The sequence below is a fragment of the Chelonus insularis genome, unplaced genomic scaffold (genome assembly GCF_013357705.1).
Source record: "Chelonus insularis isolate UGA/USDA-ARS -01 unplaced genomic scaffold, ASM1335770v1 contig_88_pilon, whole genome shotgun sequence".
Lineage (NCBI taxonomy): Eukaryota > Metazoa > Arthropoda > Insecta > Hymenoptera > Braconidae > Chelonus > Chelonus insularis.
In genome coordinates, this window is record NW_023276776.1 from 1,597,647 (window position 1) to 1,624,047 (window position 26,401).

The 26,401-nt window shown below is 29.7% G+C and overlaps 2 protein-coding genes across 3 annotated transcripts in view; one reads left to right on the forward strand and one right to left on the reverse strand.

Moving 5' to 3' along the window:
• LOC118072067 (probable G-protein coupled receptor B0563.6) overlaps positions 1–26,401 on the reverse strand; it is a 100,782-nt gene that overhangs the window by 65,512 nt on the left and 8,869 nt on the right. The window contains exons 4-5 of one of the 2 annotated variants that reach the window (XM_035091655.1): positions 19,733–19,815; positions 18,081–18,267 (exon numbers count right to left, since the gene is read on the reverse strand). The gene's annotated coding sequence lies outside the window, so the exon portion shown is untranslated. The remainder of the gene's footprint in view (positions 1–18,080; positions 18,268–19,732; positions 19,816–26,401) is intronic. The other variant, XR_004690977.1, reaches the window with a different exon arrangement.
• On the forward strand, positions 571–3,571 carry LOC118072064 (fork head domain-containing protein crocodile-like). Its single transcript, XM_035091653.1, has 2 exons — positions 571–2,303; positions 2,420–3,571. The coding sequence occupies exons 1-2, from the start codon at positions 1,003–1,005 to the stop codon at positions 2,544–2,546; spliced, it is 1,428 nt and encodes a 475-aa protein (XP_034947544.1). The 5' UTR covers positions 571–1,002; the 3' UTR covers positions 2,547–3,571.

Sequence of the window (26,401 nt, forward strand, 5' to 3'; positions counted from 1 at the left end):
ATTTTTTTTATTTTCAGTAGACTAAAGATGGTTTTAGAAAATAGTTTTTTAAAATAATTTTACACATGTGATTTTTCTGTTTGTTAAAAATTATCGAGTCAAGTGACAATCTCCAATTCACTAGGTAACAGATGTTATTGAGACTCGTTGACTGGTATTTAAGAAAGGAATAAATAAATGTTGCACATGATCTCACAGTACAGATTCACAGGTGTATCACAAATTTGAAAAAATGATCATGAAATAGCCGTATCTACCACCAAATTCCCACTCCACTATTTAGCTTCTCGCAAAATCCAAAATACCAAAAGTATCATCTGGGCGTAGTTTCACATCTTCATTCTGCAGACTCCGAATGGGGCGTAGCAGACGTCTTGGAGTTATTTAACAGGTTGAATCTGATTGATCGTTTGATGTATGAAGGCGTGGTTTAAGAGAAGCTTCATACCAATTGAAGTCCTGCTCCCTACTTGAACAGAGGCGTGGCCAGGATTTCCCGAATTTTTCTTCGCCTCCACCTCTTTCAAGAGCCTGACGATCCTGAAACGGACCCAAAGTGGTGGAGGCGACACTGCCCGCGCATCTCAACTGCGAGGAGAAGAAAGAGACAAGTCGACACTCTGCCACGAGCTACGACGAGCCCCCAGTGTGTTTTTACTCGGGGCTGAGTAAACGAGACGCTTGTTGTGTATCATAATACACCCGCGACGCCTGAGCCTTCTACACTAGACACTATAACTGACTTTAGCCCACTTCCTCCGTCCACCGTGACGACGAGAAAGTATTTTTTTCTTTAATAAAACTCATCTTTAACGTCATCTTACTCGGCCGATTTGACAAATGTGAAGGTGATGAATGTCCAGTCGAGTGTCAGTGATCAATTTACTTGAAAGTGATAAAAGGTTATTAAAAAATAACCAAAACCAGTGCTCAAGTGTCAATAAGTTGTAAATATAAATATTTATTTAAATTCATTTAATTGTAATTTTACTACATACCAAAATGCATACTCTGTTTGGAGAACAAAATGCCTACTATAGGCATGCCGCAAGTGTTCCAGTTGGAATGGGAACTCCATCTTATCCAGCAGTTGCTGCTACACCAGGATATTATGAACAATATCGATACGGTAGTTATACAGCTAGTTATCCCGTCGCAGGGATCCCTCAGCAACATATGCATCACCCTTCTAAAGATATGGTCAAACCACCCTATTCCTACATCGCCCTGATAGCAATGGCTATTCAAAATGCACCTGATAAGAAAATAACTCTCAATGGAATATACCAGTTTATCATGGAACGCTTCCCGTACTACCGAGAAAACAAACAAGGTTGGCAGAATTCCATCAGACATAATCTAAGTTTAAACGAATGTTTTGTAAAAGTGCCGAGGGATGACAAGAAGCCAGGAAAAGGCAGCTTCTGGTCATTAGATCCTGACAGTTATAACATGTTTGACAATGGATCGTATCTCAGGAGACGAAGGAGATTTAAAAAGAAAGATGCTTTGAAGGAAAAAGAAGAGGCTTTAAAACGTCAAGGAGTTATTTCTGATAAGAGAGAAGACAAATCGAATATTTCACAGGATTCATCAAAAAAAGCTACAATAGAATGTAAACAGCTTAAAAGAGAGCCTCCAAATGACCAATCTTGTATGGCAAACAATGGACAAGCTGCAAAATATGGTCGAATTGATGCTAAAAACCTTACTACAACTGCCAGTGTGATTCAAACCAACTTGGAACATCAACCAGCTCATCAAATCCAGCACCAACCTCATCAAGTTCACCAGGAAGTCGGTGGTATGGGTGATGTGAATATAGGATTGGATCCAGCAGGGTTTAGTGTCGATGCTCTTATGACTACAAGAGAAAACAGTGCTTTGATGACACGAGATCATCATTCTCATCATCCTCATGCACTCCAGCATCCTCATGGACATTCTACGCATTCCCATCCATCATTGATGGCTTCAAGAGACCCCATGTCGACCGTCGGGAGTAGAGATTTATCAGTAGTCACCACATCTACTACCACAACGGCTGCTGCAGCAGCAGCTATGATGGTTTCCACCGGGTACAGTCATGTTACACCCACAAGAGGTAATCCTAGTCCACCTGGAACCATGTATTCTCCTTACTGTCCGAGCTCTACCGGTTACATTATGGATCATGCCGATTACAATGCTGCTACAGCACGAACTCATAACACAGCTCATTCCCAATGGTATCAAGAAGCTGCTAGTCCAGACTCTGCAACGATTTATCAGGAGACTCAATCACCAAGCTGTCAAATGTATAGGTAAACTAGAATAAATTCTTTCACCGATGAATTTGATGAATAAAATTCTTTGGATCCAATCACTGAATACTAGAAATTAGCATAAACATTGTACAGGTTCATTTTGTTGTTCCTAGATCCAGCCCGCCAACTCCTTTATCGTCTGGAGCAGCTCCATCGCCACCACTCTACCATAGATATTATCAAGACTGCAATGCTGTCAACACCAGTGGAAACCTTCCTATAACATTACACAAGTACTGAGAATATCGAACAAGGTCCAATCGAGACCTTGATATAACTAGTGGCAATCATAGTCATCATCTCCAACATCAGGAGTATGATCCTAGTTTAGTTTATATTAAACAAGAGTGGATATCTCCTGATGAACTCTCGAAAGAGTGGAATTAAACCCACCGAATATATATTTTTGAGACGTGATGTGAGTTAGTGGTAGCAAGAATATAATTATGCACAATTTTGAAGGTTAAAATCGGTATCCAACTGTGTAAACAGAGTTTTTTTTCAATTGTGTAAATCCAGTAATTCCTAACCTGGGTCAAGAAACTCTTGAAGAACGATATTGAGTTGGTATTAAATAATATAGAATTGCTTAAAAACGAATTGAAACGTGATTAACATTCTTCCTGTTAAGTTATCGAAAAAATACATCTGTTTAAACAGAACCCGACGCAAACAAGTCAATACGGTGACACTTTCTTACATATTTGTTTGCTAATTGTCTGTAAGACACAGCAAATGAATTGTACAGGAAAAATGTGGCTCAGGACGAATCAAAGTCATTCCCTGATCAACCATTTCAGTCATTTTCGTTTTTCAATTTATTTCATTTTCATTCTAATTCATTATCTATAGTTCTTGAAAAAAAAAACAAAACTCATAGATAGATGATATTAGTAGAAAAGTAATAAAAGCATTTATAAGTTATCTAATATCATTCCTGACCTCGTGGAAACAAAAAAAAAAAAAAAATGTTATATGAAAAAAAAAAATTGTTTACGAGAGAGCTGAGATATATTTATTATTAATAATAGTGAAGGAATAATGTGAAATATAAATATTAATTAAAATAATATTGTGAATAAATAAATTAGAACAATGACTGTCGTTGTAGAAAATGATGTACATTAAAATTGTAAGTTAATAAATCTGTGACGATTTTGTCTGTTCTTAGTATTTAATTATTTATAAGTGTGTATATTATTCATATTAATTATTAATATAATTATTGTAATATTATATTATTATTGAACAGAGATAAACACTAAAACAAATGATATATTATATATGTATAAATGAAAAAGCACATGAATTATTTGTCTCTCCATTGCTGAGACTGATTAAATTATATGATCATTATCTGTCAATCTTAGGATATTTTGCAATTATGCGAATATTCTAAATAAATATTTAACAAATAAATAATCACAAAATTTTTGTTTTTAATGGAATTTTTTTATTCATTCATTTCTTTATTATATCATTCCATTTATTCCAAAATTTTTTTAATCACGACTTATTAATTTAATCTCAATTAATCATTCTTCTTTTAACTTCCCATTAGGAAGTTATTGAAATTGGGTCAATTGGTGAAATTTGAATTTTTATCATATCTCCACGTTTCATGGTATTCGCAAGCATATTGACGAATTTTTAGAATGATGTGTGTGTGTACGTACGTACGTATGTACGTATGGACGTCAGCATTTTTTTCGTTTTCAATTTAAACAAATTCGGTCAAGCCGTTTTTTTTTTATAACAAAATAACTCATAAAAAATGAAAAGATTAGCTATTTAAAATACTTTTAAGTCAAACAATAACATTTTCATTTGAAAATTAAGTCGATACTGACTAGACATTATTGTTTACAACTAAATATAACTTTTATCAAACATGCATTGTTTCTAACAATATGAATTTATTATAAACAATTAAAAATTGTATTTATTGAATAAGTAATGTGTATATCACATGTATTTGGATGTTTTCAACAAACATTGATTATAACTATTTAAATTTGTTATAAACAATTACTAATGGGAAGTTTGTCGTGTTAACACAGACAAAGTGTGCTCAAACCTATTTTTTCCAATGAATCAATGCTCAGTAATCCAATTTATTTATTATTCGAATAATTACTTTAATTCATATTTATTGAATTAAGATCATCTAGGGTAATGTTTAAAATTCTAAAAGACATTTTAGCATAAGGAAGTATCAACATGTTATCAGAGTCCTAAACCAATAAGAGGTTCATGTGACTAGAAATTAAATTACTGATTAATATTAATTTAAAAATTGTTGGTAATAATTGATAACAAATCAACTGTACAAATGATAATGAAATTTAATTGATTAATAATAGTTTTGTTGAGGAGAAAAAACTTGAAGATGAAGATGATGTTAATGAATTCATCTTGAAATAATTTAGAATGATAATTGTTTGTAGAGAAAAGCCACATGATAGCAATTATTTCATGCTAGCGAATGTATGTATAGATCTACAAACAAACACGTGCAATACAGAATGAGTTATTATACATCGATGATTACACTTGTGGCAGTACTTGTGGATCATAAGAATTTTATTTATGTGCACAATTCCGTTTACATGAAGTAATTTCTAACTTTTCTCTCTTACTCTTTTACCTTTCAGAATGCCTTTAAACCTCTTCCATGAAATAAAATTTCAAATTTGTGACATTTAAAGTGTACTTAACTGCAGTCAAATAAAGTACCGCTAATGTAAACATCAAGTTGATGCATGATGGAATAAAGAATGTAACTTAATTGTAGAATAGATTAATAGAGTTGGTTTAGTGTAATTCTCAAGCACATCCTCATCATTTCTGATTGTCAAAGAGGCTTTTGTGGGGTCGAAAGTTGCTTGGGTGGTCGAACCGTACCTAAACTAGCCCTAGGCTGAGATTTTACTACATCTGCTTCTGAAACACGTGCTCCGGATAAGCTAGGGGCTTCTTCGTTTGCTCTTATGGATGAACCAAGCCAATTGGTTGCTTCAATAAAAGATAGAGTATCGACTGATCGTTTGCACATACTCAACTATCCTATAAGCTTCTGTATACAACTGTTTACATTCCTTTCCACTTTTAGATATGGAAAAAAAATCTCAAGTTTTCGTTTACAGGTTGGAGATGTTGGAAAACTTCATTTAAAGTTTGGAGAAGATGGAATGATTAATTGACACTACGCAATAGATTCTAGATTATTTCATCTATTCCAATGCTCTTGTTTGCTTCATTTTAATCTGGTGATTTTGTTATTTGAACTTGATCTTCCTGGTGACTTAGAAAAATAAGCTGAACAATGTGAGAACATGACAGCGTTTTCCAGTTACTTGAAATATTTTTAAGTGGCTTGAAAAATTATTAATAGTGAATTGAGCAATTTTCCACTGACAATGAGAACTAAATAACTACATTAAGCATGACATCACAATAGAAACCAAGTGAATAAATAATCAAGTAAAAAAAACTTATTTTTGAAATTTGATTAGAATTTACTCTGGTACAGATATAGTTGATTAATAAAAATAAATTATCAACACTTTTCATGTATTTAAACTTTGATTCCCATTACTTATGGATCTAACTTATTTACAGAGAACCAATGTAAATACACTGATCCTTTATTAAAAGTTTAAAAAAATAGTGATAGTCTGAATAATGAAATTTGCCGAGTTAGGTGTACTGATAAGAGACTTTTCACAGATTGTCACTGTCCACTTGATGATTATTCTCTGTTATTTTAATTCTATTTTTATGATTTTGTATTTTTTATCCACCATACCAGGGTCATTGGTTAACACAATTAATTTTATAAAATGATGGCAAGAGCAAAGGGACAAGTCAAGCTTAGTAAAATAAACAGTTGGTCTTTTCTTATTCATTTTATTACCGTAGCGTCCTCCATGTCGTCACATTCTCGGATATAAACGGAAGTCATGCTTCGTGGGAAAGCCAGCCAAGATTCTTCTCTCTGTTATCAATATCTCTTTTTTAACTATAATGAAAAAAATCTTTTTCAATAACATTTGCTAGTTCTTCTTGTGTGTATAAACCAGGAAAATTGTCTAGTATTTCAAGAAAAAATGTATAAATTTTTTACTACTGATTTTTTTTCACTGTTAAATATTTTTGCTGATGCAAACAACAGTAGAGGTTATGTATAGACATATAAAATATAGCTAAAAGTAGCGAAGCGTAATGAAATAAATCTTAGCAGGGATACTGATGGAAAATTCTAAGACACGATCTTTTTTGATCGTCGCGGTTACATTTCCCGGAGCATTTTAACGTCGTTTATATCATCTTTCTCTCTTCTTCTTTTTCCTCATCATATTTCTTTCTATCCCAACCCAGGAAAGACGAGCAGGTGCTCTATTTCCCAGAGAGCCCTACGGCAAAACGCGAAACTGGAATCGTTCCATGCTTGTCTAACCCAACCTGACGTTATCTCCTACTTCACTGTCTCTCTCATTCACTATCTTGATCTCTCTCGGTTTTTCCTATGTTACTACCTCCTCTCTTTGCCAATTCACTGTTTTTTCCAACTCTTTTTATTTTATTGTTACAATTTTTTACGACGACTATGTAAATATGTAAATTAATTACCAATACTTCAATTAAAAAGCAACATAAAAAAATTATTCTGTATCTTTTACAAGACTTTGTTTTTTTGGAGAATTCAATTATTATATATTAATCATTTTTTTTTATGAACAAAATTATTTTTATCTCCTATTAATAATGAATATGAAAATCAGAAGGAATGCAGAAATTAATACTTAAATTATAAAGAAAAATATATATTTGATATAAATCCATTGCAAATCCGAGAAAAATCGAGTGTTTAGTAATAAACAATGCTTAAAGTGTTTAATAATAAAACACCTAAGTGTTTACAATATTGAATGTCATAAACAAACTATAGCATTACGGTAAACGCCTTAAAATGTTTAAAATTCGGTCTTAGAATTACCTTAGTTTGTTTATGGCATTTAACATTATAATCACTCCGAGTGTGTTGTTTCTAAACATTTCAATTTGCAGTGTTGAATTAAATCAATGAAATAGGATATAAAAATAATAATTACAATTAATAAAACAGCGACAATAATAATTACAATTAATAAAAATACTTTAATAAAAAATTCTAATTTTCTTGACCTATTAATTATCTCTAAAATTTTTATGTTTTGTCAATAAAAAATGTTATGTAAGTGCACAATTAAAATTAGTCAATCCTACTGAATCAACAGTCACAAATAATGAGATTTTTATAAAAATTAAAAAGGGCAAAGATGATTCGACATTCCCAGAACTGAGAAGATTGGTGAGCATTTTCATTGTGAATTCCATGGATTTTACGATTGACTAAATCAAAAGCACAATATGAGAGTATATAATAGTTTAGACTTCATACTGAAGCTCGGGTAGAAATGATACGCACCTTTGCCCATTTGTTAGTTGGGAGATTGAGCTGAAAGTGGGGTTAAAAAAGAGAAAGAGATGAGAAGATTTAAATAGTATTTAGACCGCATAGAGTCGTCGCGTTGTATTAATTCAAGCGAATGATTTCTCCCCTGTCGTTGAAACTATTGTATCTAGTCGTGTGTTCTTGCCGGTGGCTTGCCAAAGTATTAATCGAGGCGTGTATGTGGAACAATAAAAAGTGAAACGAAAAAAGACCAAGGCAAAACTCGCTTCGTTGCATGGGTTTACAACCAAAAATGTACAACTTTAATACATTACATGAAACCAGAAGCGAGATATTGAGGGGTCCAATGATAAAATATAATAGGGGTTATATTTATGAAATATATTAGTGGAGATATTGGAGATGAATAATGCACTTATTTGGAAAGGAGTTTGATTTTTTAGTCACATTTAAAGATTTTTCTTCCCCTAAACTAAATCTAGCAAATCTATTAGGAATTTTTTTCTCAATTATTCCGTCCATTTATTTTTAATATTATAATTTAATATTTAATATTATTGCTCTTTAAAGGTATCAATATTTGAATCTTAGAGACTTTAAATTTCTTTTTTTTTTATAAAAAAAAAAACAATAACAAAATTAATTAAATAAAAATTATGAAAATATTATAATAACAATTTTAAACATTATCAACAGATGATATCTTTGACTCAATTTTATTATTATCTATTTTTAACTTTGTTTAAAATATATTCAATAATTATTTAGAAAAAATTAAAATACAGAAAAGACATTACATAGTTAATAAAAAATATTTGCAACACATTTAAGACCAATTTTATTTTGTATTTAAATTAAATGTATTCAATAATGATTAAAAATATTAATATTATTTTATTGTTTAGAGTAATAAAATAATTTATCAACTCGAATTATTATCTTCTACAAAATTATTTCGATATTAAACGTTAGAATATTTGTCATCTACGAGTGTTTCCGGTACTCTAATGTGCTCCAAAATAAATGCAATAAGCATAAAAAAAAAAAAAAATTGTAGTGCAATATAATTGCAGATATAAACTATATATAAATATGATTGTATATGGAATAAAGCGACATATAACATATTTCACACTGACGCCTCTATCCGGTGTGTTCAAGCTACGGATTCCCCGGTAATTTCGCGAGTTTAATTGATCCAATCGCAATGCACCCGTCATGTTGAAGCGGATGGCCTCGAGGCTATGTTAACTCCCAACGCATTATTGCGCATAGTACGAAGATACATCAAATAAACAATCCTCAATTCCATTAAATGACTATTAAATCCCTAAAAATAGTATCATCATTGAATTATCTGAATTAAACAGTTACACATTTTGATTATCATCTCCAATTGTTACACTACATTCCAGTTTACTTTCATTTCATTCAACGAGAAAAAAAAAAAAAAAAATTATTCAGAAAATCTAAAGATTGCATAGCACAACTAAACCAACAGCATCTATTTAATATGAATGAATTTTTTTTTCTGGAATAAACTTTTCAAAAGAATTCATTTCCTGTTTTAATCACACACAAGTTTACATTAAAGAGATTTTCAAAAAAATATATATATCTGAATATTTTTCTTTTATTTTTTTAAAGTCCCTCAAAATTTCTACATTAACGCTTTGATGTTCCAAACTTTCAGTCATAGAAAAGAGTTTAGGAATAATTCCTAGAAGAGTCCGAGACCATTGAAACGTTCAAACTGTACCCGAATGTAAACACAAGTATGGTGTGGATCGTGTGACGGTGATGGGCAGCACGCGAGGGTTTTCAACCCTAAAATTAGCCCTAGAGCACAAAAAGATGTTACTTGGCTCACACCCACACGCGGCGAGCGCGTGAAAAAATGCTTACATTATCATCCGTAATTTTATAAACAACTACCGCCAACTCTTCTCCATACGGAGTTTGAATATTAAAAGAAGAGAGAATCCGAGAGAGATATCGTTTGTTAGTATTGCGGGTGGCCCAATTAATTATATATATTATTCAGCATCAAATTTATTAATAAGACCAATCCTACCACATGATAAAAAATTATTTCAAGTATTAATATGCTGATTTATCTTTGTTTTTGATACATGAGTGTTTTTAAAATAAAAAAAAAAAGGTGTAAGAGTAAATTGCAATATGTCAAAATTAAACACATGTATGTGTTTAACGATTTGATATGTTATTCTGTTATGAATGTAAGCTTGTCTTCGTTAGCTTTGAAAACAACAGCTAAGAGTATAAAGGTGAGACAATAAAACTAGTATAGATGCCAGTAAAGAGGAGAAGAAAACCTTAAAATTAACAACTCTCAGAGTATAACAAGCTGATGTAATTGATAGGTCAGCATCACCACTGCCAAAATGTTGTTGTTATTATTAGTATTATTATTCCTCTTTGTGATCATCAAACATTTATTCATTCAACTGGCAGAATGTGTTTCGATTTAACAAATAAAATGGAAATAAAAAATATTTAGATGTAATTGAAGCAATCCTAACAATTATGTTTGAATTTATTTTCAATGTAATTAATTAAATATTATTTAAAAAAATTTATCTTCAGTTTTTGGTAATTTTAAAATATATTTAAATATTATTAAAGTATACTTTAATAATATTTAATTATATTAGCACGGTTTTGTTGAATTAAAATGAAAGAAAAAAAATATTTGAATTATTTTAAAATAAATTATTGGAAATTATTGTAAATAATAAATATTTATCGTTTGTATGGGTAATCACTGCAATAATTTATATTTAAAGAATAGTAATAGAACAAAATCATTAAATAGAAATCTATTTTAATTAAAAAAAAAAAGAAATCAAAAAGTCTAGGAAAATGGGACCAATAAATGAAATAAAAATTTTATCACATTTAAAATAAATATCTAAACCTTTACGTAAACAATTATTTCGAGATGCAAAAATTTTTGGCGTCACGTTTGTCCCAGAGTCTCTGATGGATGCTGCTAACGAGCTCACATGATGATTGACAAAATATTCTCAGTCCGTCGGAGCATTTATGTTTTATACATATAGGTTGTTGCTATAACCAACTCAAATTACTTAGCGTCAATTTGTTTCATAAAATGTAAGTATGTTTTCCATTTCTATTTCAGTTTTCTCTCGAAATTTTATTACATACAAAAGATTGAAAATTTCTCTTCAGGTCGAGCTTTTATTCTTATTGAATAAATCTAATTGATTTGAAATTGAGTAAAGTGGCAGTGAAGGATCGTTTAAATACCCAACTACGAAGGAAAAGTAAACTAGATAAATCCTAAGCCATACCAGGTCTAAGTATAACAGGCAGAATATAACTATTACATATTATGTTTGTTCATTAGCGTAACACCACAGGAGGCATATAGGTACAATAGCTTTGCGTAAGGTATCTCTAACCCTCCTATAGAGTATGTTTGATTTAGCAGAAAGTTCACTAGACATTTTAATCCATGAAATTCTAATGCTCTTTCTTACAGAAAAGCATTACTTTTCGATTACATCATTTTTGAGTATTTAATTTTTAATAAAAATATTTTTTATTTCCATTTTAAAATAAAATAATCAAATAAAAAATTTTTTTTTTAATTTATATTCACAATATTGATATAAAAATTTATTTTTAAACTACTTTATTTATTTCTTTCTTATTCATGGTTATTTTGAAGCTATTTAAGAATTAAATAATTTTTTTTTATTGTATTTATCATTAAAATACATATCTGTACGTACAATTGTACGTACGTATGTCAGATTTTGATTAAATTCAATAAATATCAATGAATTATTCCTATAAATAATTAGATGTAATTAAACAATTTTATATTGTTTATAACAATAGTCATTTGTTATAAACAAAAAAATCAGAGAATGACAGAATTTCAATAAATAGGAAATTGGTCATGAGGGCATGAAGTGCGTCCAGACCGATTTTTTTTTTTATTTCTTATTCTCACAAATGACATCATACCTCCCTCAAAGCTTCCTAACAATAGCCGAATAATTACCACAAATAAAAAATTCGACTCTCCAACATGTCAATCATCTTCGAAGAACTATTTCATTCACTTCAAGTTTAAAAAAAAAAAATGTATGCATCATGATTGAATCAACGAATTCCTTTACAATTATAAATCTCACAATACCTATGTGTTAAAATATGTCATTGAAAAACACCTGATGTGATATATGACGAGTAAACAATATGATTTTTCTGTTTGTCTATAATGAAATTTAGTTTACGTCTTATTAGTCAAGTTTGTAAGCCCTCAAAGTACTTGGTAATGGGCCACAAATTTCAAAGGAGATGCCTCTGTTACTGGAATAAAAATAGCCAAAGTGCTAAAACTAAAGCGAAAAAAGGAATTCAGAGCAACGACAGCCGGTGCTTGTGTTTCGCATCTTCTCTACAGAGTGTTCAACCGTTTTATTGTAAATGTGCGGTGACGAAGTAAGATGATAAAAATAAAAGGTTTAAAGGGACACAAGAAGCCGCGAAAGTGGAAAGGAAATAAATTGAGCATGAAGATTAAGACACATCTAGTATTGCTCTAAATTGAGACCAATGATAATATAAATAAATAAATTTATTATTTGCATAATTTAATTTTTAGTAAATAAATAAATAATATTCTATTTATTTATTCATTTTAAAAAATTGTTGCTTTTAAAAATAAAAAAAGGCGTGGTTTTAAATACGAGCTCTTTCGGAAGTTCGGTAAAATGATTCTAATACCAATTAGCTTTCAAAATTGGAGTAATTGAGACTCAGGAAACAATTAATTCTCAAGCACCTCCTACGTTTTCACACCCTTCTGTCAAAATGTATCCCCTTGACAACGCGATAAATTCTAGGCAGTAACAAAAAACTTAAGCACACATATCCCTGTGTATACATATATATGAGGGTTGATTTGAGAGTTCCTATAGGCGTTAAAACCAAGTTGACGCCCACATGAGTCTTCAAGACACTGATGCGATCATGTGTCAACATATTGACCGATCACTCAAAAAAATTTTTCAAAAAATCACGCGCGAGACTACACGTCGTCCTGATCGATTACGTACGTTCGTGACTCTTCAAGAAGCATTTCCACTGTCTTGAATGATACTCAGATTGATTGGAAAATAACGTGATGAATTTACAATTTTTTGGATCCTAAATATTTTTGAAGATAAAAAAAATCTAATAGAATTCAATTTCAATAGAAATTAATTCATTAATTATTAATATAAATATTTATTTTAATTGATAAAAACATTTTTTTTTTTATTTAAGTGAATGAGAAGTTTTTTTTTTTTTTGATGAAAAAAATGATCTAAATCACTGAAATTTAAGACTTGACTAATTGTTCCATGTAATTATCAACGGTTGGAATTTATTCTACACCAAAATATTGAATATTTGGAGTAAAAAAATCCCAACAGATTTTTAGGGATTAAAAAAAAAAAGAAATAGGAAGACACGTGGAATAAAGATAAATCAAGCACGATGACTTTAAGTGTCAAGGAGTGATCATTTGAGACTCTTAGTCGGAAAAATAGTGCCTTCATCACGTGACTAATGTGTGACTTTACACATAAATAGCTAGCTCACATGTTTTTCCTTCATTTCCTCTTTTTTTGTCTCTATTTTTCTTGCATTCTTACAAATATTTCATCCTCCTTATACCGTGTAATATACGTAAAAGAGAATAAGTAGTCGCCAAGCAGTCTGGAAGTATCCAAGGACTTGCTGTGCCTTCAACTTTTAGTCCCTCGAGAGAATCTTATACAACTCTAAATGATGCATCATAATGACATGAGGTTTGAGAACATAGCAAGAAGTTCAAATATTTGGCATGAAATCTGAGACTCCATCAGTCATTCTTGAATTCCTTATGATGTTCAAGACAACTGTGAAATTATCTGTAATTTTAGAAAATAAATAAAGAGTTGTTGGTAATTAATGAAAGCTTTCTCCAAGCATGATGATCACCAATCAACACCTTAGAGTTTCTTTGTCTTTAATAAAAAAAATTCTCTATCAATCTAGACTTACTGATCAACAGAATGATTGAAAATGAAGAAATACATCAACTAATTTCCATAAATAATTCAATTATTGACAAATGAAATAAATAAATCTTCTTAAATAACTAAAAATAATTAAAATAATAAAAATATCAAATAATTCAGTTCTGGTTGTCAGAAATAAAATTCTTTCCAAGACCCGCTTTACTTTAAAGCCCACTCAAGTCAAATGAAAGAATGAATATATATAAAAAAACTACGTGAAGGAGGAAGAAGCACAAGATGAAGAAAGTTATAGAAAGAGGTTGAATGAATGAACGAAATGAGATGAACAGAAATGACTTGGGTATCCAGCAGACACCCACTCAATGGAATAAGAAATAAAATTGGTATGATGATTTCTGTGTCCGAGGATAGACACTTGAGTTACTGGTGTTGCTACGTCATCTTCGAGGCCACCATGCTTATGGTACAAGTGTCAAGAAGAAGACAACAATGCCACTGCATGATAAGCGAAAAATGATATCTTATTGAAAGAAAATTTTATTATAGAAGTTGAGGATACACAAAGAATACCTGAAAGAAAGAAGAGGAAAAATATGTATAAATAGAAACATTTAATAAATTACAATGTAACTAAAACAAAGGATATTTATGATTTGGTAGATTTGAGAATGAAGATAAATAAGAAAGAAAGACGTCATCAACTCTTATGTTGATCTTGGCTCGTACTTAGAATTGGAATTTTCGGGTAGATGGAAATATCGGCTAAAATAAATTGACTTGTCCAACATATTTTATGCAATGACACTCTAAAGAATTCATCAACACCATTGACAACACCCTGATATCATCATCATCATCGTCATAAAATGAAGAAACAAAAAAATCCATCCGTGGGAATAAGATTGATGTGAAGACTATTGCAAAAGAAAAAGCAGAACAAACTCGTTGAATGTTAAAGAATAATGTTCATAACAGTTCAGAATAGAATGACGAGGAAAGAGCATTCACCTGTCAACTTTTCATGAAATGCGTCGCCACTTAGTTGTCTTCTTTTTTTTCGTCTGCTTGTCTCGTGGCCCACTAGAAGCATCACGTTGCTCACCTACCAAAATATTACCTTACTCCTCCATTTGACTCTATTCTTCGCACCATGAAACAGCTTAATATAATCCTATTTAAAATGAGCACAATAGATACTCTCCCCGGGCCACCGAACGTGACGAAAATTATTTACTCGTTTATTTAATGTCACCCCAAAAATCTGACAGATAACTCGTCCAATCTCTGCTTTGTAAGATCATCAAAAGAAAAAAATTGGTAGACCTGAAATAAAAAAGAGTGTTTTCAAATTCTTCAATCATCATCTCGATTAGTGTGTATTAAAGACCAAGTGTGAATCAATTTTTTCAAATGAAATGCGTTAAATATATTGTCAGAGGAATTATTATAACTAAGATATTATATCTCAACCCCTATTTTCGCGCTCCACTGATCTGGAGATCAAAATATCATAAATCTTTAAGATCAACTAAACTCTTTGTCATTTTTCTTCTCTCATCATCTCAGTGTAATATTCTATGAGGTTGTATTTACCTGGTCTGTGTGTTATATCAATTGAATGTGAATGAAAATAAAAAAGAAATTAATCAAATGATTTAAAAATGGAGTCATTGAAAAAAATTTGTTTGATATTACAAGTGAATTCTATGAAACTACCCAAGCATTCTCAAGTTAGGTTCCTGTATCTCTTTCTGATGGAGGGTTGAAAAACACATGTGCCCAGCAATGGGGTGGGCTAGCACGTGTAATTTGAGATAACAGCCGGAACCGGATGCTCTATTTACGCAGGTCAAAGTGTCGTTTACGAGAAAAACTCTTAAATTTAAATCTTATTAACATGTTTTTATGATTAGTCATTTTTTCATTTCTGTTTTGATTTCTTCATTTAATTTATATCCCTTTTTTTTCTACTTCATTCTTGCAATCCTTTTTCTTTATGTTATAATCATTTCATCTGAAAATGTTTTTCTCACTAAATTGAATAAATCTAAATTATTTATAAAGTAATCATATAATATTTTATATAATAATTCATCATAATCATTAATATTTAATTTAATTAATTGTCTGTTTTTTTCTTCTTTCCATCATGCAGTTGATGAAAAAATAATTTTTAAAAGTAATTAATAAACTCTCTTTTATAATTGTATTGTTATATTCATTAAAAAAGAAGATTAAAATAAAGTATCTAAATATTTGAGACTCCAAAAATGTTTGAATCAAAAATTTTTTCCTTGATTTAAGTGTAATACTACTCAATTGAATTAAATAATTTTTAATTCATTAATAACAAAATATTATCTTAAATAAAATAAATAAATACTAGAATTAATTTTTTAAGAATTTGATTTAAAAAATTTTTAACACTAATTGATATCCTTTATCGTTCAAATCATCATTTTAATTTGTGATTAATCAATTTTTCTTTCACTAACCTTCTTTTTATGGAAACAAATATATTTTTGATTTTATTTGAAAAAATATTTACTTGTTACTAATTGAGCAGTAAAATGATTCAAGTATTTTTTCTGGATTGAATAATTTTTTTTTTCTTGTGTTTCCTGTAAAAAAAAACAATTAATTGTTTATTATCATAATAGGGATGACCCCTTTTTTAACTTTTAATGGAATAATTAATAAAAATTTTAGAGAATTACCTGATCTTTTATTTACATAATTAATCCTTATTAGTTCTTTTTCATCAAGATCCTTCTGTTATTTGACTTCTCAATATCTTGATTGGATGAAAAAATCCAAGCGACCGCAATTTCAGAGAATGATTGAAGCATACTTGAAAGCTGTACTGCCTACGTAAATATATTCTGGCATACTAAATCGCGATGCACGTGTCGTGTCATTTGAAATATATCTCAAGTGATCTCTCAAGATCGACGGATTCTTAAGCAGCAAAATAATTGACTGATACTCATGTCCTACTTCTTTCGTGAAGGACTAGCATTAGTCAAGAATTTTACTGCTTCTTGACAGGCTGATTTCTATCTTATTTCTATCATTCTTAAGCAACGTCTGATTTTTTTGAGCTTCAGCATTATGTTCCAGCATCACCATACATAAAGATCTCATTGTTGAGAATTTTATCTGCATAGACTTTCACAACTTTATTAAACTCACTTTATAATTCACGATTGTCAAGGTTGTTGTATGGATATTTATCACAAATCGCTGATTTATTATTTTCCTTTGAGAAAGTTCACGTTTAATATTGATAAAATACTTGATATGATTGAATTAGAAAATCTAACTCAAGTAAAGTCTACAGAAAATCTGCAGCCAATAAAAAATAGCAATCAATGATTGCTCCTTGACTCGATTAAACCCTTTGATCGCGAAAGTTTTTTATTAAACTTCATTTTTGTTAGGAAATCTTTGAAAGAAATATATCATGAATATGTATTGTTAATTTCAATAGACATTAGAGTTCACCAATCAACCGACTTATATGCGTACCAACCATTGATTTAATTTATGCACATTCTCGATCATTCGAGAACTCTATCGATAAACCCACATGGTACTCCTCCATTGTAGGATGATGAACAAATGATGTTTAAGTTCAAATATCTCAAAAACTAGGTCGAAATTTGAAAAAGTGAGGTGACCAAAATTTTTGTTAGACTTTAAAGAACAAATTAGTTCCTATGAAGTATATTCGAATTTCGCGTCTCTGAGAAGATATAAAATAAAATGTGCGGCTTTAGAGCAGCAAAAGTTTATTTGTTTGAATCAGCATATTTTGTTACATAAAAAATGCCTTGTTTCAAATAGTGTAATGAGTTTTGCAATTAAAATTGCACCAAGGATTGGTGCATCAGTAGAATTGCTGATATAAATGAGAAATTGTTGATTAAAATCAAGATAAAAAAATTATAATTAAAAGCTTGCTCCAATTTTTAGGATTGATATATTTTAAAAGTCATTCCTTGCCAATTGGAGCAAACTAAGTGACAAAAATTTTCCTAAATCTCTGCTATTCAAATTCTAGAAGATTGGTCTTTTATCTTTTTTTCACCTTGCTGTCATCATCTGTTCATTTTTCCCCAGAGATTACTGGCATATTTTTATTTTTCCCAAGACCACCACCATACATATGTACCAGGAAAATGTTCTGGTGGCATAGATTGTCAATATGGATTATAAACATGAAAAAGAACCAGTCTACTTAGTACTTACCTTTTGTCTGTTTTTTCCATAATTCGTTTTATTCTGCCGATGAGTTTTAACAAAATTCGGTGACGAAGTGACTTAGACCACCCGCATCCGTCGTTTAAAGGATTATCTTACAAGGTCGCATTATGTCAAAACATAGGCTGAGTATTCTCGAATACCTTGACTCTTTTTACAGGCTGCAAGACACAACCTAGACAACAGAAATATATAATTAAGTGCTGAGCTGGTACTTTTTACTGGTACTTATCTTTGTAACTTCATCGTAATTTTACTTCAAACATTCTAGCCTAGACTTTAAATTGTTTCCATGAAAATAACTGGTTTCCTTGACCTGTATTTTCCATCCTGTATCCCAAAATCTTTGTCAATATTTAAATATTGGATTAATTTTGATCCAAGAACTTGATTTTATCAGTGTAATAATTTCTTTCTTTCACCAATAAAATTTAAAATATCAGAAAAAAAACTCTTTATTATTTTAATTAACTTTTAATTAAGTCATGATGAATATGTGTATGATTAATCGAAAAATAAAGTAACTATTGAAGATAACGAAAATCAATAAAAATAAAAAACATAAATGTGTTGATGATAAATAAATGTAAACCCTTGTCAGAACTTTAACAGACGCCGTTACCATAATGGCCGTTCAATACAAAAGAATTTCCCGCCATATTTATCTTAGCCACCCTCCACCCCTCTCACTTCTTGATAGGGACTATGCGTTTACTTCTATCTGGGGAATGATGGCCTCGTATTCAGGGGAAAGCACATTTACCTTACGTTATATTATGAGTATAAAAGTCCCGTCTGTTAACTGACAGCAATGGCTACCGTTACCAAGTATGATGAGGAACGAAAAGTGAGCAAAAAAAAAACACGTTTATAAGGTGTGTGACTGCCAGACTCGATCGACGTCCTTATTTTTTTCTTATTTAAACCCTTACATCACTTAAATAAATAAATGACTGTCAACTGTTCATTGAAAAACTCTAGATTGTTCCAAAAGGATTTTGGTAGAATTTTTTTTTATTAGCGAAGCATGCTTCTGAGCTATAATAACAATTTTTTCAATTATTCATAAGTTGGTAGGGTAAATAAATATTTGATAATAAAAAAAAACAGTAGCGTGTCGAGGAAAATGATAAATATGTTTATGATATACTTGATGAAAAAAAAATTATTCAAGATGTTATTAATTGTAAATAAATTTTCATTATCATCAACAATGATTAATAACATCTAACCTTTTATTTACTCTTGTATTATTTAAACTAATGATTGGCAAAAAAAAAAAATTATTAATTAATCATAACTCGATTACTAAGGAATTGTTAATCAGCAAATAAAAATTATTAATTAATAATTAATAATTAATTGATACTTTTGGAAAATAAAATGATCGATTAATAAAGTAATTTGTAATTTTAATACTCAAATAATCAATTACAGAAAGAATTTTTAATTTAATGAATCAAATTGCTAATTAACAAAGTAATTGATATTTTTACTTTCCAAATTATCCATTAAAAAATTAATTAATAATTTTGCCTGATAATACTAGAAAAAAATTACTATAAAATTCAGGGTAATTTTTACTATACATTTCTCTGCGTGTAGTGCGTGCTACAATTTTAGTATATAAGTACACTTACTGACTATTAATTACACGTTCGATCTCTGTTCGATTTGATGAACATACTTGCCATCTCCTTGTTAATAAATTAATCTTCAGTAACTTTTTAATTAATTCCGAAAACAAAAAATAAATTTTTATCAATAAATAAATCTAAAAAAAAATCATTGATAAATAATTAACAACAATAAATGAACAATAAATTTGAATTAAAAATATTTTGATAAAACACTAGAAGTTTTTTTTATTTCATGGAATAAATGCTAAAATTAAAAAATTAATTAAAACCCCTCAAAATGATTGGACTGTAATATCTACAAATATCTTGGGCACGAGACGTAAATACCAAACATTTGAGTAATATATTGCTGTCAAAGAAAATGACCATCTAGCACTTTTCCTGAAAGGCATCAAATAAAACCCTGATATTTAGCAACTCTCTGTTTTTTCAAGCACTGGGACTTCCTTCATGCTGTCATCAGAGGGACTATATCCCCTCTTGTTGGTATGCCACAACTGGTGCCATGCTGTCTACTGCAACTATTTTAGTGCGCGACACCCATATTTCCGTAATTTTTTTCTCTCCCTTCGCAACTCTAGTCTCTAGTCCAAGTACGAAAAAACGTAAGAAAAAGAGGCCAGACCTCTAGGGGTAAAAATTCCCTAGAATAGGAATCAGAATTGAGAGAACAGGCCTGAGAATTCTTGGAAAGAAAGAGTTAAAATTTAAAGAGCGCACAAGAATGAAGGCAGTAGAAGGATCGATAGGATGAGTTTCTTTGTTTGGTCTGAAAACAACTGGAGGGTGATGGAACGTGTGGCGTTAAATCAAATTGAATATTACAGTGTCCTTTATCGTTTTATGACAACTGATTCTTTAAGAAAATTTAATTAATCCATCAAATGTATTTACCTCTCATATAAAAACATATATTCTTACTGTTATATCAATCATAGAATTTTTCTAATGATAAGAAAAAAAAAAGTTAAGAGGAAAAAAAAAGTAATATTTGATGACATAAACCAGGTGGCATAATTAAAATTAGCCACGACTTCAAGCTAAACGGCCGCTTACATTTATCCATCCACGGTTCTTTGATGGGTCTTTCCTAAGAACAAGAAGCCAAGAACACCCCGTATATCTTAAGCGCATTCAGTTTACGCATATCCGTTGTCGCTGTCTTTTGATGTCACCACTATCGACCTCTATACACGCCCAGATCGTTCTTTCCATGTATCCTTCGCGTGAAATCCTATTTCCGCTTCCTTTTCTGAACTCTAATCATAATATACTCCACTGAGAATCATTTTCATGCACCCGGTGCAGTATATTGATGCAAGTGCATTAATCAATTTTTTACTTCTATGTTAATTTTAATAAAAAAATTCACCTTCTTCCTTATCTAGTGTTTTAATAAAAATAAAAAATTAATCATTTTATAATAAAGTCTTGAAAATATTTAATTCTTTGGTTTTAATCACATTTTTAAACAGAAATTTCTTTCATTTTCTAGAAACCATTCTATCCAAATAATTTCCATATTAAACTCTTTGCAAATAAAATTCTGAGCGACGTGAAAAAATATTTTGATAATTTAATTATGAAGTAGAAAAATATTTTTTTGTTATTTTTAGCATACTATTCTATTATTGAGGTAAAATACATTCAGATGTACCTTTAAACTTGCCCTAATCCCTAGCAAAAACTTCGTCAGTCCATAATAGAGTATTGCAATTTAAACAAAAAAATAAATGGACCATGGTATGTGGTGATGTTTAGGTTATTTATAATTACTTATAACTAATCCATAGCTATCGATAATGACCAACAAAGAAAATTTTAATTCAATTTAATGAGTTTGGGAAAATCCAATCGTACCGTCAGATTAACTGGTGGCGCCTCTTTTTACTACTAAAATTAATATCTAAGATAATCTGTTTTAAACACGGGTACCAACTTAGACCAGGCTACTGATGACCAAACGTCTTTTAACATTACAATACATATTGCCCTAGAGTCGCACGCGTATTTGGCCACAGATGCGAATATCCGGGTTTCCGGGGTTCATGCACGTATAAGCCAAATGATGAATGGAAAAATCCTTTAAACTTGAGAGGAGTTTTCAACCTTGCTCTTCTTATTTATACCAAAAGATGCGATGAGATGCGGCAACTCACAACGCTTCTTTTGCTATAGAGCCTACTGTATTTTAAATCTTTCCAGATGCCAAGAGGTCTACTGTAAGCCGAAACAAATGTTATGGGATAATAAACGTTGGTACATTCGAATTAGTATAGTCCGAATTTCTTCATGAACTATAATAATTATTACACTGAATATCAATTTATTGTTGTACAAACTATCCCGTACTCTTTAGGTTAACTGTCTCATTAGATACATCCCGTTCTTCTGGCACATAAATTGCTGCGAACATTCTTTGTTGTTAATTACTTAATTAGAAATGCCAAATTTATGGAATTGGCTCGAATACTACGTTATCAGCTTGTGATAAGAAAACAGCTAATGCAGTATGGTAATTCGTAAAATACCATTCTTATATTTTAGATGATTCTTGAAAAATTTTTTAAATATTAATTAATAAATTTATTATATATAAAATAAAAAAAACTTTTATAAATAGTCATTGTAAATATTCGTTTTAAATGGAACATTAACTCATCATTGCTAATCAAGATCCAAGGAATACAGAACATATCAACAATAAAATTTGAATGTGTAGGGGTTGTAAGGGAAAATATTCCGAAAAATATCTACCCTCACTACTGCGCTTGCTCGAATTGTTACCCGTGTGTCTCTTAAAAGCGCCGAGCAAAGATCCGATAGTTCAATGATACATCGATTTATTAATTAATTATAATGGTCATGACCTAAGAAATTTATCAAAAACTGAAATTTTTCTTTTTACTGATGCATATATTTTTATTAAAGATCTTTTTTTTTAATTTATCGATTTTAATTGAATTTAGTCACGGCGTTCTTAAGAGCACATAAGGTTTGTATTTTTTAATGGTTGAGAGTGGGGGACAGTCTTCGCACATATTGAGAAGAAGGCGTTCTTACCAGAACTCTACTGTACTATTTTATTATTAAATAATGAATGTTATCTTCTTTAAATCTTCCATTTGAATCTATTTTCGAGTTAATTTTTTCACTTCTACAATCAATTGACTGTTCTTTAAACGTTCCTCTTCTAATTCTCGAGCAAATTTATCTCTATCGAGAAATAAATTATGGTATTTAGCAAAAAAATTATCAATTTCTTCATTTAAATTGGTTGACCAAGTTTTTGGTTGTTATGTTGATTGTGTCATGACACTGAATTTCTTTTCAAACCGAAGAAAAAAATTAATTGTAAATATTGTTAATTATTAGATTTAAATACTTGGCGTTTAATGATTCTAGTACTTTTTGTCGTACAATTTATGCTTGGTGCACGAGGTACTACTGTATCTCTTAATCCAAGCTATCTGGTATTGCAATAATACTTTAAATAATTTCTACAACTATCAATTTTTTCAGTTTAGTACATTTTTTAAATTAAGGAAAACAATTTAACGAAATTTGCAATATAATGAATTTATTTTAAAACATGACAAATGCCTTTGACCGAGAGAGAATATTAATTCTCACTTTTGAAAGGCAAATACAAAACATTCAGTCATCAATAAGCAATTATTTTTAAAAAAAAGAGGTAAATAATTTTTCAAGTTCAGTAATTGTTTTTTGAAATTTGTAACACGAGAACATTTTCAACAAAAATAAATGTAATAATATGAGAGTTCGATGTGCGAATAATCTGTTGATAAAAAACAAAAATACATTATTCAAAAATATTTTTCGAGATAAATTTTATTTGATCTTGAAAAATTGGAAAATTTTGTTATGATACTGATAAGATGTATATAGGATATGTGTGTATTTGTAATTATTCTTTTGTATTGTTTGACAAATTTATGGTTAAATTATGCTACTGGTTATTTTCTACCTGTTGTTATGCGCCAAGGTCGTGAAGAAAACCACAATATTGATTGAAAAAATATACGAAATCTGGCGTCGCACAGGTCGGGGATAAGAAGCTAACAACAATGTTTTTATTTAGTCTGGCATGAAAATGTTCCAACATTTAAATTTATTACATTGTGAGTGAATCGATTACTTTTTAATTGGATGTTACTATCTAATATTATTTTTGTTTGAAATTACGTCTCTAAAAATATCAAACACAAATTTTGATAAACTGATAAACACGTTGTCAACTTATGAATTAACAGAAAATTAAATGAACTTGAAAATCAACTACTATTCACCAGATAATATTTACAATACTTTTCTAAAACTTTATCATAAATTTATTGAATCAATAAAATAATATTTAAAATAAATAAAACTATTTTAATTTTTTTTTATTGAATCAATAAAATACTATTTGAAATAAATGAAACTTTTTTTATTTTTTTTCATTGATATTTTTAAATTTAGAATCAAATAATAAATGAAAATACTTTATCTTAAAATGACTAATATTCTAAATTAAAAAATGTATATGCAACGAAAAAATTTAGAAAACCTGCTATAGCTGTCTCTGGTATAGTAGAAATAATCAACAGATACGCAGTCGATAAAATACTAGCACTCGGGAAGCAACTACATAAATGATAAATTATCGACGATTGATAGATTCTTACTTCAAACCTTTTTTATCGATTAAAATTCAAATTTAAAATTTTTACATCAAAATTTTTGTACTAAAAACGTTCAAAACAGCTAAATATGAAATTAATTATTGAATTAAATAATTAGTCGATGATAAAGTAATTAATTATCGAAGCATCATCTAATAAGAATATTTGTTTCCTCATTCATAATTATTTTAATAATTTTTTTGAAGCATTTGGGAATAAATCTATGAAAACATAACAAAATTAATCCTGCCAACCGATATTATGAATTATTTTTCATTTATTTTTAAATATTTATTATATTTTTCTACCAATAAAAAAGCAAAAAAGGTATTAAAAAAAATATAATTACACATCATTAAAAATAATAGAATTTTGATAAAATCAAGTAATCTCTATTTCTACTGGGGTAAACGGCATTCAAAAAACGATCGTCAAGATTTTACGATGCCATTAAATCTTACAAGATGGCTGCAGCTGGTGTATGACATTTTTACACCAACATATTCACAAATAGTAATTGAATGCAATGATAAAGCTATACAAAAATCATCATACTATCAATCTTCTTCAAACCACAACTACTTTCCAAAATTCAAACGAACGACAAATATGTTACATAAAAATCTCATTTTTCTCCAATACATTTCAAAGAAATAATCCATAAACCTGAGTGATAAAATGAATGACACTAGGGAGACAATACAAATCTAAAATATAAAAATGAAATACAAACAAGAAAGCATCGACGAAGTGAGTTTAAGGTCGATGGAAACGATTCAAACATTGCGGTCCTGTTAAGTAAATTGTTTACATCTTTCTACGTCTTCTCTGTACGAGAGTAAAATTACTAGCGACCACCGACGCATCCCAGACGCTAATCTTTCGAAATACCAGGGGTCGCATGCATCCTCTCATATATATAAAGGTATTTATAAAACCCCCATTTTCTATACTAAAATAATATAAGTAAATTCACGTATCTATACCTTCATCTAACATTTATTCATAATTAACTATCTATTTATATCACTTACAAGTCTCAAGTAGTGATTATTTTCTCTTAAATTTTGGTAATATTTTCATTAATATGTAAACAAAGACTGCTGAGACTCGTTTGTCCTGTCATCAGCTACTGAAAAAGTATCCTTATTCAAAAAAAAATAACAGAAGCAGGGTGGTCGACAGATTCAAGTGCTAAAATACCCAAGATTATCAGCAAGATATTGTACAAGTGTACATCATTTTAAGTAGACACACCCTTAATATTAATCTAAATGATGGTAGCTAATATATTTAAATACTCCAAGATGTTTATTTTTGCAGATGCTTATTTTTTAGATAAAAAATTAACAGCTTATACTACTAATTTTCTGATTAAAAAATTTTTTACTTCTAGTTTTTTTTTATTCATTGTTTTTCAATGCAGAAGGAAATTCATTTTTAAACATCAGACCTTAATAAACAGGAGATTTTGGTCTTGATTAGCTCTTTACATAACCAAAAATATTTTTCAATTTGTTCATAATTATTTTTTGCTTCACAATTTACTGACTTTAAAAAATTGATTATAATTAAAAAAATATTTTGAATTAAAAGTGCTTACAACTAAATAAATCTCTTCTAATAATTCAACAGCTCATAGGAAACCAAATCTGCTCATACGAAACTTGGATAATCCAAAATAGCAGCACCCAAATGTTCTTTCATCAGATCCAGATATTTTCTTCAACTCTGAATCATTGGACAAAATTATTCAACCAGGTAAATTGAAATCATTTTCTTTTGTAATCAAAAAAAAATATTTATACTAAAAATTGAGATTTTAAAAATAAAAAAGCTGAATCAATTAAACTTGCATGATTAGCTTTAGCTAATGAAGAGAAGAAAAGCATTGTTTCTATTGCTGAATTAAAATTAATCCAAGGAAAAATTTTACAGGATAAAATACAACTCTATAAGGCTTGTAACAGACGTACGATCAGTG

Coding starts and splice junctions, on each gene's coding strand:
- LOC118072064 (XM_035091653.1), top strand. CDS start 1,003: ATGCATACTCTGTTTGGAGAACAAAATGCCTACTATAGGCATGCCGCA. Junction 2,304..2,419: donor CCAAGCTGTCAAATGTATAG/GTAAACTAGAAT, acceptor TGTTGTTCCTAG/ATCCAGCCCGCCAACTCCTT.